We start from the raw sequence: 14,319 nt of genomic DNA, 5'->3' as shown, positions 1-14,319 counted from the left end.
GCACCTTCAACTGGAGTAGATGTTGCATTTGTCATCGACTATGCCTCAACTTCAGACACCATAGTAAAGTTGTCCACCTTTGTGTCTTCTGTTATCGATGGACTGGATATTTCTCCAACTGGAGCTAACGTGGCTCTTATCACTTACGGAACCAATGCAACAGTAGTTTTCCCATTCAACGCTCTGCAAGGACAACAAGTGAATAGGGATGAAGTGAAAATACTGATGGACACTGCAACTCCGATGCCAGGTAGACCTCGAATAGACAGAGCTTTACAACTGGCCGACAAGCAACTGTTCACTACAGAAGATGGCTCGAGACCAGGAGTACCGAAGGTATGTCTTTTACTTGATAAACTTTCCGAAAGAAACTACCCTTAAAGCTTTGGAGAAAGATTAGGAAAACTTTGATATTTTCTCTTTATTTACAGAGTTATACTTTGCACAAGAAAATTATTTGTTTGATAGCTATTCGCTTTGAATGGAGGGAATCTCTCAGTGTTTTGGCTGTCAGTGCTCGAGTGAAGAATTTAGTTTTACCAAAAAAATTATATTAAGTTACATTAAAGTGAAGAGCAAGATTCACCCACTAATGGATATAATGATGGATGGATCGATTACTCGATAGGGTTGATTAATTGCTTGATTTCATTCCCTCTAGTTCCTGATTTTGCTGTCGCTGAATACGAAAACCAAAGACCCTGATCAAACACCGCTCATCAAAGCATCGCAAGGAGTCAGGAGTAGGGGTATTAGAGTTTTCGCAGTCGGAATCGAGCCCAATGTCGATCAACGCGATTTGGAGGATACCACATTCAAGCCATCTGATGTCTACATCATTCCTTCCGATAAGTTACCAAGCACAGGGAAAAGAATAGCTAACACCATCAATGGATTTGTAGATGATCCTGGCCGTCAAACTGGTCAGTACTTCAGTCTGTTTTTTTTAACGCCTTAGTAAATACATCTTCTTTTTAAGATACCGTTAAGTAATGGCAATTGTGTTACTAAATGTTACTCGGTCGAGAAGCTCAAGCACACAATTTTAGAAACGTGGCTGAGTCTTTTCCTTCATATGCAAAGGACTGACTATTAATATAGAAAGGCCGTGCAAAATGTCTGTAATGATTAAAATTGACGAAAAGGACGAGTGAATTCCAATAAATTTGAATTTACATAAGATGTAAAATAATCAATTTAGATGAGCACAGATAGAACATTTCCGAAGCACTTCTGACTTAGTCGTGAGCTAAATGGTTAGTTAAAAGACAACTAAAATCGTATTCAAATGACAGAGTGAAATAATTTCCTCAATCCACAGACCTTACAGCAGCCGCTGATATTGGAATTTTACTTGCGTCCTCTCCACAAACAACACAAACCAAGTGGTCATCAATTCTTGATGATGTGAACTCTGTGGTGGATGCATTTACGGTATCAACACGTGGCACTCACTTTTCGGTTGCTACAGCGGGCAAGGTTCCTAAGGTGGCCTTAAGGTTTAACACCCTAGAGGGTTCAGACTACAATTTGAAAGAGGTAAAAAGACGCATATCGCAAATTCCGTATGAAGAAGTTGATGACACACGGCTTGACCTGGGACTTCAGGAGGCGGCTGATGCAATGTTTACTGAGCGAAGTGGAATGAGGGTTGAAGCTTCAAAGGTTCGTTCGGTTGTTGTTTGATTGTCTGTTTGTACTGCAAAGAAATGTTTCGTTAAATAGATTCAAAGGAATTACGACTGTAAGGTCCAGAAAATATGGCCAAAGCCCTCCCACTGGAAACTGTAATTGGCTCCCTTAACAAAATCTTGTTTTACAAAACGGACCCAAACACGCTTTTCTTTTCGCTTTCCAATAAGCTTCAAGCTCCTGTTATTGGACATTTTATGCTATCGCTTTATCGACCATGTGAGCTTCGCACAGTTTAAGAATCATAAAAACTTGTACCTTCCTTTCAAAACAGACGAATGTTGCAATAAAAAAGAAGTTCAACAAAATACACACAAGTAGGCGAAAAAGATAGTTCCGGCAGTAGAAGTGATAATTAAACTGGCAGCACAACGCTTTATCTTAACTGCTTCAAAACTTTTGTTCCAGGCAGTAAAAATTTATTGCGACTGTAATGTGAAGTTATTACGTCTCCATTTTAGGAAGATGTTTTGATTCATTTTCCTTTTGAGACCTAAGTTAGTATATGTTACCTTTATTTTTAAACATAGTTCTTAGTGGTGGTCGCGGATGGAGACCAGTCAAAGGATCCCCAAGCAATTCCTTTGGCCAGTGCGGCTCAAAAGGTGAAAGACAAAGACGTAGAGGTGTTTGCATTCTCAACAAAACCCAGACGAGATACCAATGAGGATGACCTGAACGTAATAGCATCTGGAAATGATAATGTTTATTTTGTCGCACCCGATGATCCAGCGCCTGCCATTACCACCAAGATAACACAAAAGGTTAAAAACCTTGTGAGAGGTAATTAACAATGATTTTGATTTCTGGCTGCTAGTGAATCACTGCTGTCTTCTTCGGTTTCTTTTTTCTGTTTTAATGGTATGTTTTTTAATTTCCTTTATGCAATGCCATAATAATTGATAAGATATGAAATATAATCCTCAAACCAGATCATAATGGAAACGCCGAGCAATTTCTCATCGAACGTAATGGTTAATTCTTAGAGGTTCAATTTCAGTAACTGTGAAATACTCCTTTTCCCACTTATAGGTGTTTCTTCTTCTGTTTCCATATTTCACAACAACAAAACATATATTTGTCGAGTGCGCTGCGTCAATAGTTAACTAGCTTCATATTTCTTCCCCCTCCTCTATGAGGGAGACCGTTAGATACGCCTTCATCTGAGGGGTACATTATAGTGTGTATATTCATAATGAATATGAAAGAAATATTTACTGTCTACCCTGTAGCTAAATATATCACTTTTGTTTTTAAATTACGCAGAGCGTAACTATCCAGTAGACATAGCCTTTTTGATTGGATCATCATCCACAACAACACAAGCTCAGTGGAGATCTACTCTTGATTTTGTGAAGTCAATCGCTGACCGATTCCCCGTGTCTGAATGGGGAGCCCACATGGCATTGATATCTTTTGACACTTCGCCAAGAGTCGAATTCGCATTTAATGAGCTAAATGGGCCACAGATGAATAACTACGAGGTACGCAGGTTGATTGACAGAGCCGAATACAAAAATGGACCCACAAGGATTGATCGCGCCCTAAGGCTTGCAAACACATATCTCTTCACTCCTGCGGGAGGATCACGCAGAAATGCATTGAAGGTAGGAACATACATTTTTAGAATATAATTGTAGGAGATCTTCTACCCTGTTACAGAGCATTTCAGGGAGTAAAAGGTGAACGAATTGTCGGCCTTTTCAACAAAGCGTACTCAAGCTTCAATTTTATTTAGTATCCAATATTTCGACTCGTCCTCGCTTTTGATAACAAACAGCAACACACAAACACCTGTGAAGAGGAGCTCAGGAAAGTAATAATAAAAAAAAATAGAATGTTCCCGTGCTGCAGTGCTTTTTATGGTCAAATGAATGGTGATGAAAAATAATACCAAATCCCTTTAATTTTCTTCTTCAGATCTTGTTCATGATAACAGACTCCGGACAAGCCCCGGACCAACGACCCTCCATAAATCTTAATCAGGCCTCGCTCCCTTTAAAAAACAAAGGAGTGTGGATCTATGCTCTTGGTATAGGTGACAGAGTTCCCGAAAAAGACTTGAATGACGTTGTATCACGACCACAAAATGTTTTCAGACCAGTTACCTCTACAAATGACCTCCCACAGAGAAGAGGAACAGTAGTAGATACGTGGAGGACGTACTTGAGAGGTTCGAACAAACTATGTGTATATTTTTTAACAATGGATATCTTTGGAAAATATATAAAAATTTTTCGCGTGTGGGATAACGATTTCCCTTCGGCATCGTCTATAACCTGATTTCTACTTTTTATTTGGAAGATTATCATTTTGTTGTGAATTTCAAAGAAACTTATTTTAACCTTTTCATTTTTCCTAAGATCGCTGGGTCGGTATAGACATTGGTTTTGTTGTAGAAGCTTCCGACAATGTGACACCCCAAATGTGGAGATACTTCAAAGACCTCGTAAAGAGAACGGTTCACGTTGCACCAAGAGCTGCGAATATTGGAATGATTACTTTTGGCAACACTGCCTACGAATGGTTTAACTTCAACACCCTACCTGACGAAATATTAAATAAATATGAAGTGAAACGTCTCGTGGATAGAGCCACTCTTCGTGGAGGAACACCCAGAATTGACCGTGGCCTACAGATGGCTGAGATCTCATTGTTTACCGAAGCAAAAGGCATGAGGAGATGGGTTCCGAAGGTGAGGTCTTTGGCAGAAGTAAAAGGCTGTAGTACTCTATTAACGTAAAAGTGTTCATGCATTACTGAGAAAACGTTTCAGAGGACACTGAGGCTGACATATTTTCACATTTTCACACCTTCAGCGATTGCACATATAACTCTAGTTACTGCACCTTTCTCCCCATACGGGAAAGTAAAGTTCATTTGCCAAAACAAAAATTTGACGTACCATGAAATTCACCTGCATTAGGTAAAAGCAGGCTCCTGGCTGCAACGTACCTTTGTTATATTCCAGTTTTTTTTCCCTTATATTTTACCATTTCATCGCGCCTTTGTTATGTTTGAGAATTTTCTTGACGACTATTCTTATTTTTTTTTGGTAGTTCCTCTTTGTGATAACGGCGAGTATACAGTCAAGGTATCCTGACAGGTATACACCCCTAGCAACTGCATCTCAAGGACTGAAGGATCGAGGAGTGCAGGTGTACGTCCTGGGTGTAGGACCCAATGTCGATGATCAGGAGCAGATTGACATCGCGTCACGTCCTCAGAATGTTTACACATCCCCGCTTGACCGTTTGCCAAGCTTTGGACCAAGACTCTGGAATAATTGGAGAGAATATATACGTAACAGAGGTGCCTTTCAGATTAAACTAGTTTTTCCATTCGAGGAACATACAAAGTATATATCAACTAACATGTAATCTTTCCTCACCTGTTTAGGTCTTTATCCTGCAGCAGACGTAGCATTCCTTCTCGGCTCGTCGCCTCGAACAACACCCCAGACGTGGAACGCATTCCAGACATTTGCAAAGACGGTAGTAGACGTTCTTGGCGCATCACCTGACGGTATTCATTACAGCGCTATTGCGTTTAACTCAGAACCCCGCGTAACATTCCGATTCAATACAATACAAAGACCCCAATACACACGGGATAATGTCAAACGCCTTATCGATGACATGCGGTACACGAGAGGAAAGACACGCATCGACAAGGCGATGGCTCTTGCCAATACTGTTGTATTCACATCTCAGTCTGGCATGAGAAGAGATGTCCCACGGGTAAGCTACCATTATCATTTACTTCAGTGGCCTAGACGATTGTGAAAATGTTTAAACAGGCACTCTCTGATAGTTCGAAAATTATGTCTTGACATGATTACCCCTCATGATACCTTAAGTCTTCCAAGAGGAGAAAAGCGTAAAAGTAAAAAATGTGCTAATTATGGGATACTTACTTGAGTCTATTAAAGGTAGAGAATAAAGACTCGGAAAGTGTCTACCAATCATTTGCAACTGAAGGAAATTCTGAACACCAGATGCAAATTGAGTTCTATGTTAATTGTACAACATTCCGTTTGAGTTACTGATCTCTTTCTCTTTGTAAATAGTTAGCTTTTGAGGTGAAGACAACACCTGCGTACAACAAACATCTTTGCATTGCAAATGTTTGATCTGCACTTTTCACCCACAGTTACTCATATACATAAAGGCGTCCCGACGGAATTCATCTTCAGTAGCTTTCTTGCCTTCACTCTTACCTTCACATGTTTACCATTTGATCTACTTTTTCGTTTTTGTTTTTCATTGTTTTGATCTTGTCAGCTGATAATCGTCTTGGTTGATGGGCCACAAGACAGAGATATGATCTCATACACTCCTTTGTTCAGAGCATCACAGCCACTAAGAGACCGAGATATTGTCATTTACGCAGTCGGAGTACGACCTTACAGTCCCGAAAAAGAACTGGAAGACCTTACCTCTGACAGGTCGAGGGTCTTTTTCTACTCTATAGACGAGCTTCCTAGACGTACTCCGCAAGTTTTGAACAGGTTTTACGATTACTGGCGAAATAGACAGCGTCCAAGAGGTAACTGCGTTTAGTGTCGTAATTTATCCCCTCCTCCCCCACTAAAAAAGGTAATTGTTTAGTTGGAATTAATCCTCCTCTCACCCAGCTGAGTATGTTATTTTGCCTTGTTAATGAATTAGTTTTCTTGTACTATACAAATTATTTTATAAGTACCTAAAAATGAACTATAAAAAAATTGTTTGGCGTTTTAATGTCTTTGTGTAATGATCGTTAAGTGTAGAAGAGTGTATTTAATAAAATTCCCATAAGCTGTTCGCAGTGAAAACAGTGCTGGTTTCAGGAGCTGTTACCGCCATCAGCATATGGGAGAGCATGGACATTCTGATATTGGAAAAAAATTGAATGACGCACATAGTCTCAGTCAAAGAAAGGTGCTAAAGAATTCGAAAATGTTTAAGGAATGCCGCAGCTAACTCGAGTGTTTTATCTTCGAGATACTTTTCTGTTGGAAGAAACTACCAAAGCTTAACACGAAAACGGATTCAATTAACATGAGCCTTTTCTTGGTTACAAGTCTATTAGTTAACGGTATCCATTACTTCAGGCTGTGCAATTCCCTTTATTATGATGAATCATGTGTTTAACTTTGCCTATAGATCCAACAAACACCAAATGTAGACAGCAGTACCGCACAGCATTGAAAAACTATGTAGTTGGACGGTATGTACCTCGTTGCAGACCAGATGGTTCTTTCGAGCCTCTTCAGTGCCAGAGTTCCGTCTGCTTCTGTGTTGATCGATATGGAAAAGAAATTCCTGGTAGCCGAAAATCTGCGTATAGTCCCCCGAACTGCGTGAAATATGGTAGGTATTGATAAGTATGCTGTACAGATAGTGCTATTATGTGAAATCATCACTATCTGAAGCAAAGTGACTGTTAACTTAATAGAAAGTGTTGTTTGATACAGCTAGTTAAATATCAACGTAAAGGTTATACGTTGAACTGACCGCAGCCGAGAATTAGGACAAGGTAAAAGCCTGGAAACATCGACTTTTTTAGTACTGCTTTCATGGTTCGTTGATAATCAACTTAAAGTTATCCTTGGAAACAAATCGTCAATTCCCACTTGAACTTTACTATTGCTTCATGTTCCTTGATATCGTAGCATTACCGACTTCCAAGACACGTCATTTTCAAGAATCTCTCTTGTTCACAACGTAGATAACCAGTTGTCAGAAATTTACTTTAGAAATGGAAGGAGTATAGAATATTCCACACAATTGAAATTCCCTTAAACAAACAAAAGCGCCCTGGTAGTCGACAAATAATCCGATCAGAACACTGGGGTTCATTTACAATTTATAGTCAACCCACCAACTGAGTGTCAACAAAAATACAAGGAAGCCGTGGCTCAGCGTCTGTATGCTAAAGGTGGATACGTACCACGATGTCTGCCAGATGGAACATACGAAGAAGTGCAGTGCGGGGGTGGTTACTGCTGGTGTTTGAGTAAGTCCGGATCAGCTATAAGCATCACCAGAGGATGGCCATCATGCGCAACTGGAGGTTAGTTTGAGTAAAGGTTGTAACAAATGCAGCGGTTGACCTTTTTAACTTGACATACAGTTCTGCGGCTAACATTTCTCTTGAATATATGAAATAATGTAAAAGATAGTTAATTTGAAGCGGACTTATCACGTCTTTCGGGAAGATTCGAACCTGATACTCACTAACTTCGTGGTCGTGTGGTCTACCAACAGGCAACAGCGAATTTTTTATTGGTTGGGCTTCATGTTAGGTTTATTTGTTACAAGTATCCCGCTTTCCTTTTTTTATATCGTTTTGCTTTGTGATATCCACGGATTTTATGTAAAACGATACTTTGTATTACAGGTAAACCACAGACACCCTGTCAGAGGCAATACCAGAAAGCTCATAAATTCCCTTACAGTGGAACCTACGTCCCTCATTGTACACCCGCTGGCAAGTACTTCCCTGTTCAGTGCGAAGGATCTGTATGCTTCTGTGTAGACGAACAGGGAACGGAACTCAAGAAAACAGCGAAAATGCTACCATCGTATCCATCGTGTGATGCAACTTCAGGTAAAAGTTTATCACTAGTGTTTATTTAAGTATGCAAGCTATTTTTCTTTTGTGAATTTCAACGTGAAAGGAAAGGGCTCGTCTTGCTAGCCAAATTATTTACTTTGTCGAAAATAGGCCATTTTTCTGTACCAAAAATGTTACGTAACGACATTTCTCGTAAATACAGATAATTTGGCTAACTTTACAATGAAAATTATCTTTCGATAAATATCGGATTACCTCATTCTGTTACATTAGGACAGATTTAAATTTTCCTCATACTTTTAGACCTTCCTCTGGCACCTTGTGAGCGGGAGAGAAAGTCGGCAACTGAAAAACATGTCGTTGGCCGATGGGTACCACAGTGTCAAGAGGATGGTTCCTACTACCCCGTGCAGTGCGCCACAGGTTGGGATTGTTGGTGTGTCGATGACAATGGCAGAGAAATTCAAGAGTCCAGAAGAAGAGGCTGGCCTGACTGTGATCAACCTGGTAGGAACTGAACAAACTTGTAATGCCTCGTATGTACTTGATGTTCATTTGTCTGTGTAAGCACTGAAGATTTAGTGTATTCAATTTTGTTATCCATTTTTTTTTAGTAAAGAGACAGCCTGAATGTCGACGACACTTCAAAGCAGCTTTACTCCGCCTTCTCCCAGGAAGATTTGTCCCTCGTTGCAAAGCAGATGGCAGCTATGATCCCACCCAATGCGCTGGCTCTGTATGTCTTTGTGTGGATAGCCGTGGTATAGCAATCCCAGGAACGTCAAAAGCACGTTTCAAACAACAAAACTGCGAATCACAAGGTAAAGATCGTTCTTTTGCAACTACAAAATATTTTAATTTGATTATTTTTGGAAGAAAATAGATTACTCTCATATTTTAAACATTTGGAATGCTCCTCAGGATGGAGATTGACAACATGCCAGCGACACTTCCAACAAGCCTCTCGCTCTTCCTCTTTCTTTATTCCGAAGTGCCGCCACGATGGTCGTTACAAAGATGTTCAATGTTATGGAAGTACATGCTTCTGTGTTGGCAGAAATGGTTTGGATTTAGGTCTCAAAAGAACTTTGTTACCTCAGCTTCCAACCTGTCCACTCACACCTGGTAAGGAGATAAAGTTTTTATCAGGATCAGGCGCACTGCAGGTTTTTATACGCTAATTTTACCCCAAGGTAGTCTTTCGCCCAATGGTTAAATTTTTCCTAACCTGGAAAGCTAAACAGATGGTCATTGTAGTTTGAGAGAGGCAATAACTCTTCCATAACAATGCCTTATGAAAGAAAAGCGTCTTGGTCGAGAGGAAAAAAAATTTAGCCTGTTCTGGGGGGAAACTCTCTTGATGTAGTATTCAGAAAGAGTGCAAGGGGCAGAATGCTCAAACGGCAAGAATGTCTAACGGTTGCCAAAATTGAATCTAATTGCAAATTCACACTATTTTTTCCCTAGATCGTCTTTAAGTCACAAAAAAACTTGAAAACGAGAGCAAACTGAAACATTGCGCGCTATCTGTGTCCTCGTTCATCGTTCGCGCCTATGGAGCTGATTTATTAAATAATTTGGATTAAGTTCAAAAGGGTGCATTGCTAGGCAGCCTTCAAGCTATTCAACTTTTTTGCTTTCTTAATTTTTCTTTCTAAGTCTTTGTATTTTAATTTTTAATTTTAAGATTCAGATCCTCCAAGCAGACCCCTGACACCTTGCGAAAGGCAGCGAAATGCGGCCCAGCGCTCGCCAGATACATTCGCACCTTTTTGCACATCGGACGGATCTTTTGATTCAGTCCAGTGCAGAGGGTTGATGTGTTACTGCGTGGATAGTAGCGGAAAGACCATAGAAGGAACGGACATTCCTCGCCCTTATCGACCGGACTGTTATGGTTAGTTTTACGGGCATGAGTAGTGAATTACAATAATTATTTCGAAAATAGTGAAATAACATGTAAGACGAGATATAAAAGTCCCTTGTTCGTTCAGTTCCAAAGCACAAGAGTAGGGAGTTAACACAAAGTTTTTTTCATTAACCAAGGCTCAATTCTACACACTGGAATCATAAAGAGATTCAGTTCCAGAGGCTTTATAAGTACAAGCACTATCGAAAAGTTAAACATAAAATTGAAAGTCGGAATAACTTATGATTGTAGGACCCTTTGACTTTTACATAGAGCTAAATGTAAGGAAGCAAGTAAGTGACAAATTCATTTTTGGAGGGTGACGCACAACGGTATAAGCTGATGAACTAGTGGTCCTCTTTCCCAAACGATTTAATAAAAGAGTTAATCCAGAATAATCAAGTTGAAAACTGATACTTATAGCTCATCTTGTGTATGCTTCTTGTTTGAATTGTTGACTCACTAGGTCCCAAGCCTAGTAAATGCCAGGAAGCTTACCTCTCTGCACTGAGAAGCTACTTACCAGGTCGTTTCCTTCCACGTTGTACGAGCGATGGCAAATTTGAGCCTGTGCAGCTGTTCGGACCAGACGCTTATTGCGTGGACGCGGAAGGCAATGAAATACCTGGAACCAGAGTAATTAGACCATTCAAACCAAACTGTTTCGCTGGTAAGTTTACTATGTTTTAATTTTCCTACTGGATAATTGCGACTTATCATTTATCTCAAATTGTGTACTATTATTTTAGATAAACCTGGTCGATGTCCAGCGCCATGGCTGGGACTTGATGGCAAATGTGACAAAATGGGTGACCTGTGTCAAAGAGACAATGGATGCCCAGATGACCAGAAATGCTGTTTTAATGGCTGCCAAAATGAATGTGTTCCCAAGGACCCCAACGAAAAATATGGTAAATAAAAGATATCCTTATTTTTCATTTTACATTTTGTTAGCAGCTTATTGGCGATATCAAACACACGTAAAAAAATATCGTATTTTTTCACGTGTGTTGTTACGGCTGAAAATCCTTGTATATCACTGTATATATATATGTATATGTATATGTGTATATATATATATATATATATATATATATATATACATATACATATATATATGTATATGTGTATATATATATATGTATATATATATATATATATATATATATATGTATGTATACACACACACACACATACAGTACGGTTCGATCAAGCCATAAGAGAAAAGAACCTATCAGGAAGCTCGGATTTACCTCAGGACTACCTTGCCATATAACGAATTGTTACATTACTACGTTATTATTACTGATATTGTTGGGCTAAATACCTGTGTGATACAATGAAGACTTGACACCAGATATGGTTTTAACACTTTTACGGTGTGATCAAACCAACAGAAAGAACAAAAAATCCAACTACTTTTTTTAAGAAACGTGTCATAACTCTTCCCTTGGAGCCACTCCTGCAGGCAATATAATTGTTATCCTTTAAAAACTCACTTAAGCCCATCAAAGACTAAAACTTAGCTTACCACTGACACAAACTCACTTTTCACTTCAAATGTTCGTCAAAATGCAGAATCCTTAAAGTATATCACAATCGCTCTCTTTAAATATAACTTTCTGGGCAGTCGGTCGTTATCGACGACAGCAACCACCACTCATATATGACTGATTCAATGAATTTATTTACAACGTATTCTAGAACATTCCGGAAGCCTACCACCCAACTATTCTTGTCGAATTACATCATGATTACGTAACCTTATAATATGTTCAAGAAAGTTCCAAGTTATGACAAAGTTCGACTATCGATGTGACGTAACTAGGCATTCAAAACTTTTCAGAAATTTCCACTGAACGTAACAACAGCTTCGCACAAAACATGATTCTGGACAAAGTTTAAATTTATGTTTGTAATTGTAAGGAATACAGGTCTTGTACTCAACGCCATCCTGTAACAGTTTAAAACATTAAGTATAATTATACTGTCGATAACGTAACTTCCCCAATTGATCTCTTTCAATCTTATCATCTGAAGCTACAAGTTATTCTTTTTCGCCCAAAAGGTGGTATTTGTCCAATTCCAATGGATGTCACGTTCATTATTGACTCGTCTGGAAGTTTGGGCCGCAGAAACTGGCTCCTTGTGCTCAGTTTTGTTCAATCAATAGTTCGACTCTTTGGCGTGTCACCATCCGGAACCCATGTCGCCCTTATTCCATTCAGTACTGACGCGAAGGTGGTTCTTAAATTCAATACATTATCTGGATCCCTTCTCAACGTCGCAGAGGTGAACAGACAAGTTGCTGGCCTCCGTTGGCAGAGAGGTTTCACTCGGATTGATAAAGCAATGGAATTGGCGGACAAGGAAGTGTTAACTTACGCTGCCGGCATGCGGAATGTACCAAGGGTAAAATTACCTCAATAGCAATCCTTTTCAAAATACATACCGTCTTTACTAAAAAGAAGCGCTAACGCTCTAACAAGCCCCTCCCCCGCTAAAATATCAAACAAGTGCCTCCCCCCCTTCTACTCCTTCGAATAAGCGTCCCAGAGTTAAGGCCACTTTATTCCACTCTTACAGTGGAATCAGTACAGGAGAATAGTTTCTTTTCCGTTAAATCATTTCCAGTTATGTCTATCTTCGCATACTTGCTCTTCTTTAAATTTTTCGTCCTATTGCCGCATTCTTAGTAAATGCCAAAAACTTACCAGGAAAAACTAGACTGTTCTTTTTGTCTCAGAAGATCATAAATTTCTACCTAAAGAAAATTATTGGGATGCGTTTTAATGAAAACAATTGATAATGAATGAGTCGAAATTTTAAATGAGCACCTGGACGCTTATTCGAGGAATACGTACCTTTATACAATAATGACTAAAACTTGGGAGGAACATTCCGTGGTGCATTTGAACCTTCCGGGTTTGGATAGTCAGGCTACCGCTTGTCCAACTGTAGGTGACAATGACTAAAATTCGGACTTATAGTCAAGTGTGTGGGGCATATTTCGTTAGACTACAAAGTACAGATTCAACTGGATTCAACTGGACATTGTACGATTCGTTCTTTTTCCTCTTTTCATTTTCTCTCTCTCTTTCCTCTCTTTTCTCTCTCTTCACTCCTTTCTCCAATCTTTCTCCCATTCATTTCTTCCCTTAAATCTATAGCCTGTTTTGGTAATCACGGATGGAAAGCAGACGACTGACAGAGGACCGTACACTCCACTTCAACTTGTCTCGTCACGCCTTCGGAACAAGGGAGCAGCTGTGTTCGCTTTGGGTATTGGTCTTAGCGTTGACAGTTCAGAACTTGAACAAATCGCTTCTAGTCCTGAAAACGTCATCACAATCGATTCTTTCGAGGATTTGACAGACAAAATTAAGGATTTCAGGGATGGCTTCTGTAAAGGTAGACTTCACACTTGTCTTGTCTTTGTTTCCTGATCTACTGTTGACGCTGAAAAATTATACATGTACAGCCTTTCATCTCTTTAACAAGAGTGAACTGTTTTAATTTCACATACATGCAGCAGTACCAAAAGTCGGTCCCCACCGTTAAACGCCCTGAAGTTGCCTTGGTATCACGATGTGGTATCTAATTATCTAAAATCGGCATTTTCATGATGATTACAATAAGTATGATAGACATCCTCTTTGTCGCCTCTTAAAGATACAAAGCCTAAGTGCAACACGCTGATATTTTTACTTAATTTGCGACCAAAGGAAGAAAAAGTCAAGAAGTTACAAGAAACCTATATATCCTATCTGTCAAATAGGATTTTTTTTAAAAATGATGCCGACAAGTCGGCAAGTTTTTTTTTTTTTTTGAAGGTACTCATCAAATATTGCTTTCTCCTTCAGCACCACCCCCGGCTACAACAACTGCACCACCTATCACCACGCCGCCAGGTATGAGCACATTGAAGCCTAAATCCTTTCATTCCCTAGACTGATATCATTATCAATTTTCCCCTCTGTCCACGTTTTGTATTTTAGCTATGCAAGTTAGTTTTCTAATCATAGTCATTCATTAATCCGCAGTTTACACAAATGCCTTCCATATATTGACAATCATTCAAACGATAGGACTTCGATACCTTTTTTTTTGCTCTTACTTTTTTCGCCTTTGACTAAATAGTTGACAATTTTGTAGGA

General features: G+C 39.4%; 1 protein-coding gene across 17 annotated transcripts in view; it reads left to right on the top strand.

Annotated features, from left to right (window-relative positions):
- LOC113685872 (uncharacterized) overlaps positions 1 to 14,319 on the top strand; it is a 100,191-nt gene that overhangs the window by 49,642 nt on the left and 36,230 nt on the right. For all 17 annotated transcript variants that reach the window (XM_089199377.1, XM_089199369.1, XM_089199370.1 and 14 more), the window contains exons 79-100: positions 2 to 336; positions 662 to 923; positions 1,322 to 1,665; positions 2,223 to 2,475; positions 2,959 to 3,299; positions 3,613 to 3,865; positions 4,056 to 4,387; positions 4,752 to 5,004; positions 5,092 to 5,432; positions 5,976 to 6,240; positions 6,840 to 7,046; positions 7,549 to 7,749; positions 8,077 to 8,286; positions 8,557 to 8,760; positions 8,868 to 9,074; positions 9,175 to 9,378; positions 9,941 to 10,150; positions 10,629 to 10,832; positions 10,912 to 11,073; positions 12,231 to 12,574; positions 13,333 to 13,573; positions 14,026 to 14,073. In XM_089199377.1, coding sequence (XP_089055503.1) covers positions 2 to 336; positions 662 to 923; positions 1,322 to 1,665; positions 2,223 to 2,475; positions 2,959 to 3,299; positions 3,613 to 3,865; positions 4,056 to 4,387; positions 4,752 to 5,004; positions 5,092 to 5,432; positions 5,976 to 6,240; positions 6,840 to 7,046; positions 7,549 to 7,749; positions 8,077 to 8,286; positions 8,557 to 8,760; positions 8,868 to 9,074; positions 9,175 to 9,378; positions 9,941 to 10,150; positions 10,629 to 10,832; positions 10,912 to 11,073; positions 12,231 to 12,574; positions 13,333 to 13,573; positions 14,026 to 14,073 — 5,421 coding nt within the window. The remainder of the gene's footprint in view (position 1; positions 337 to 661; positions 924 to 1,321; positions 1,666 to 2,222; positions 2,476 to 2,958; positions 3,300 to 3,612; positions 3,866 to 4,055; positions 4,388 to 4,751; positions 5,005 to 5,091; positions 5,433 to 5,975; positions 6,241 to 6,839; positions 7,047 to 7,548; positions 7,750 to 8,076; positions 8,287 to 8,556; positions 8,761 to 8,867; positions 9,075 to 9,174; positions 9,379 to 9,940; positions 10,151 to 10,628; positions 10,833 to 10,911; positions 11,074 to 12,230; positions 12,575 to 13,332; positions 13,574 to 14,025; positions 14,074 to 14,319) is intronic.

Source organism: Pocillopora damicornis, chromosome 3 (genome assembly GCF_964200805.1).
Source record: "Pocillopora damicornis chromosome 3, jaPocDami1.2, whole genome shotgun sequence".
Classification (NCBI taxonomy): domain Eukaryota; kingdom Metazoa; phylum Cnidaria; class Anthozoa; order Scleractinia; family Pocilloporidae; genus Pocillopora; species Pocillopora damicornis.
This window is presented reverse-complemented; position numbering and strand designations above follow the sequence as displayed.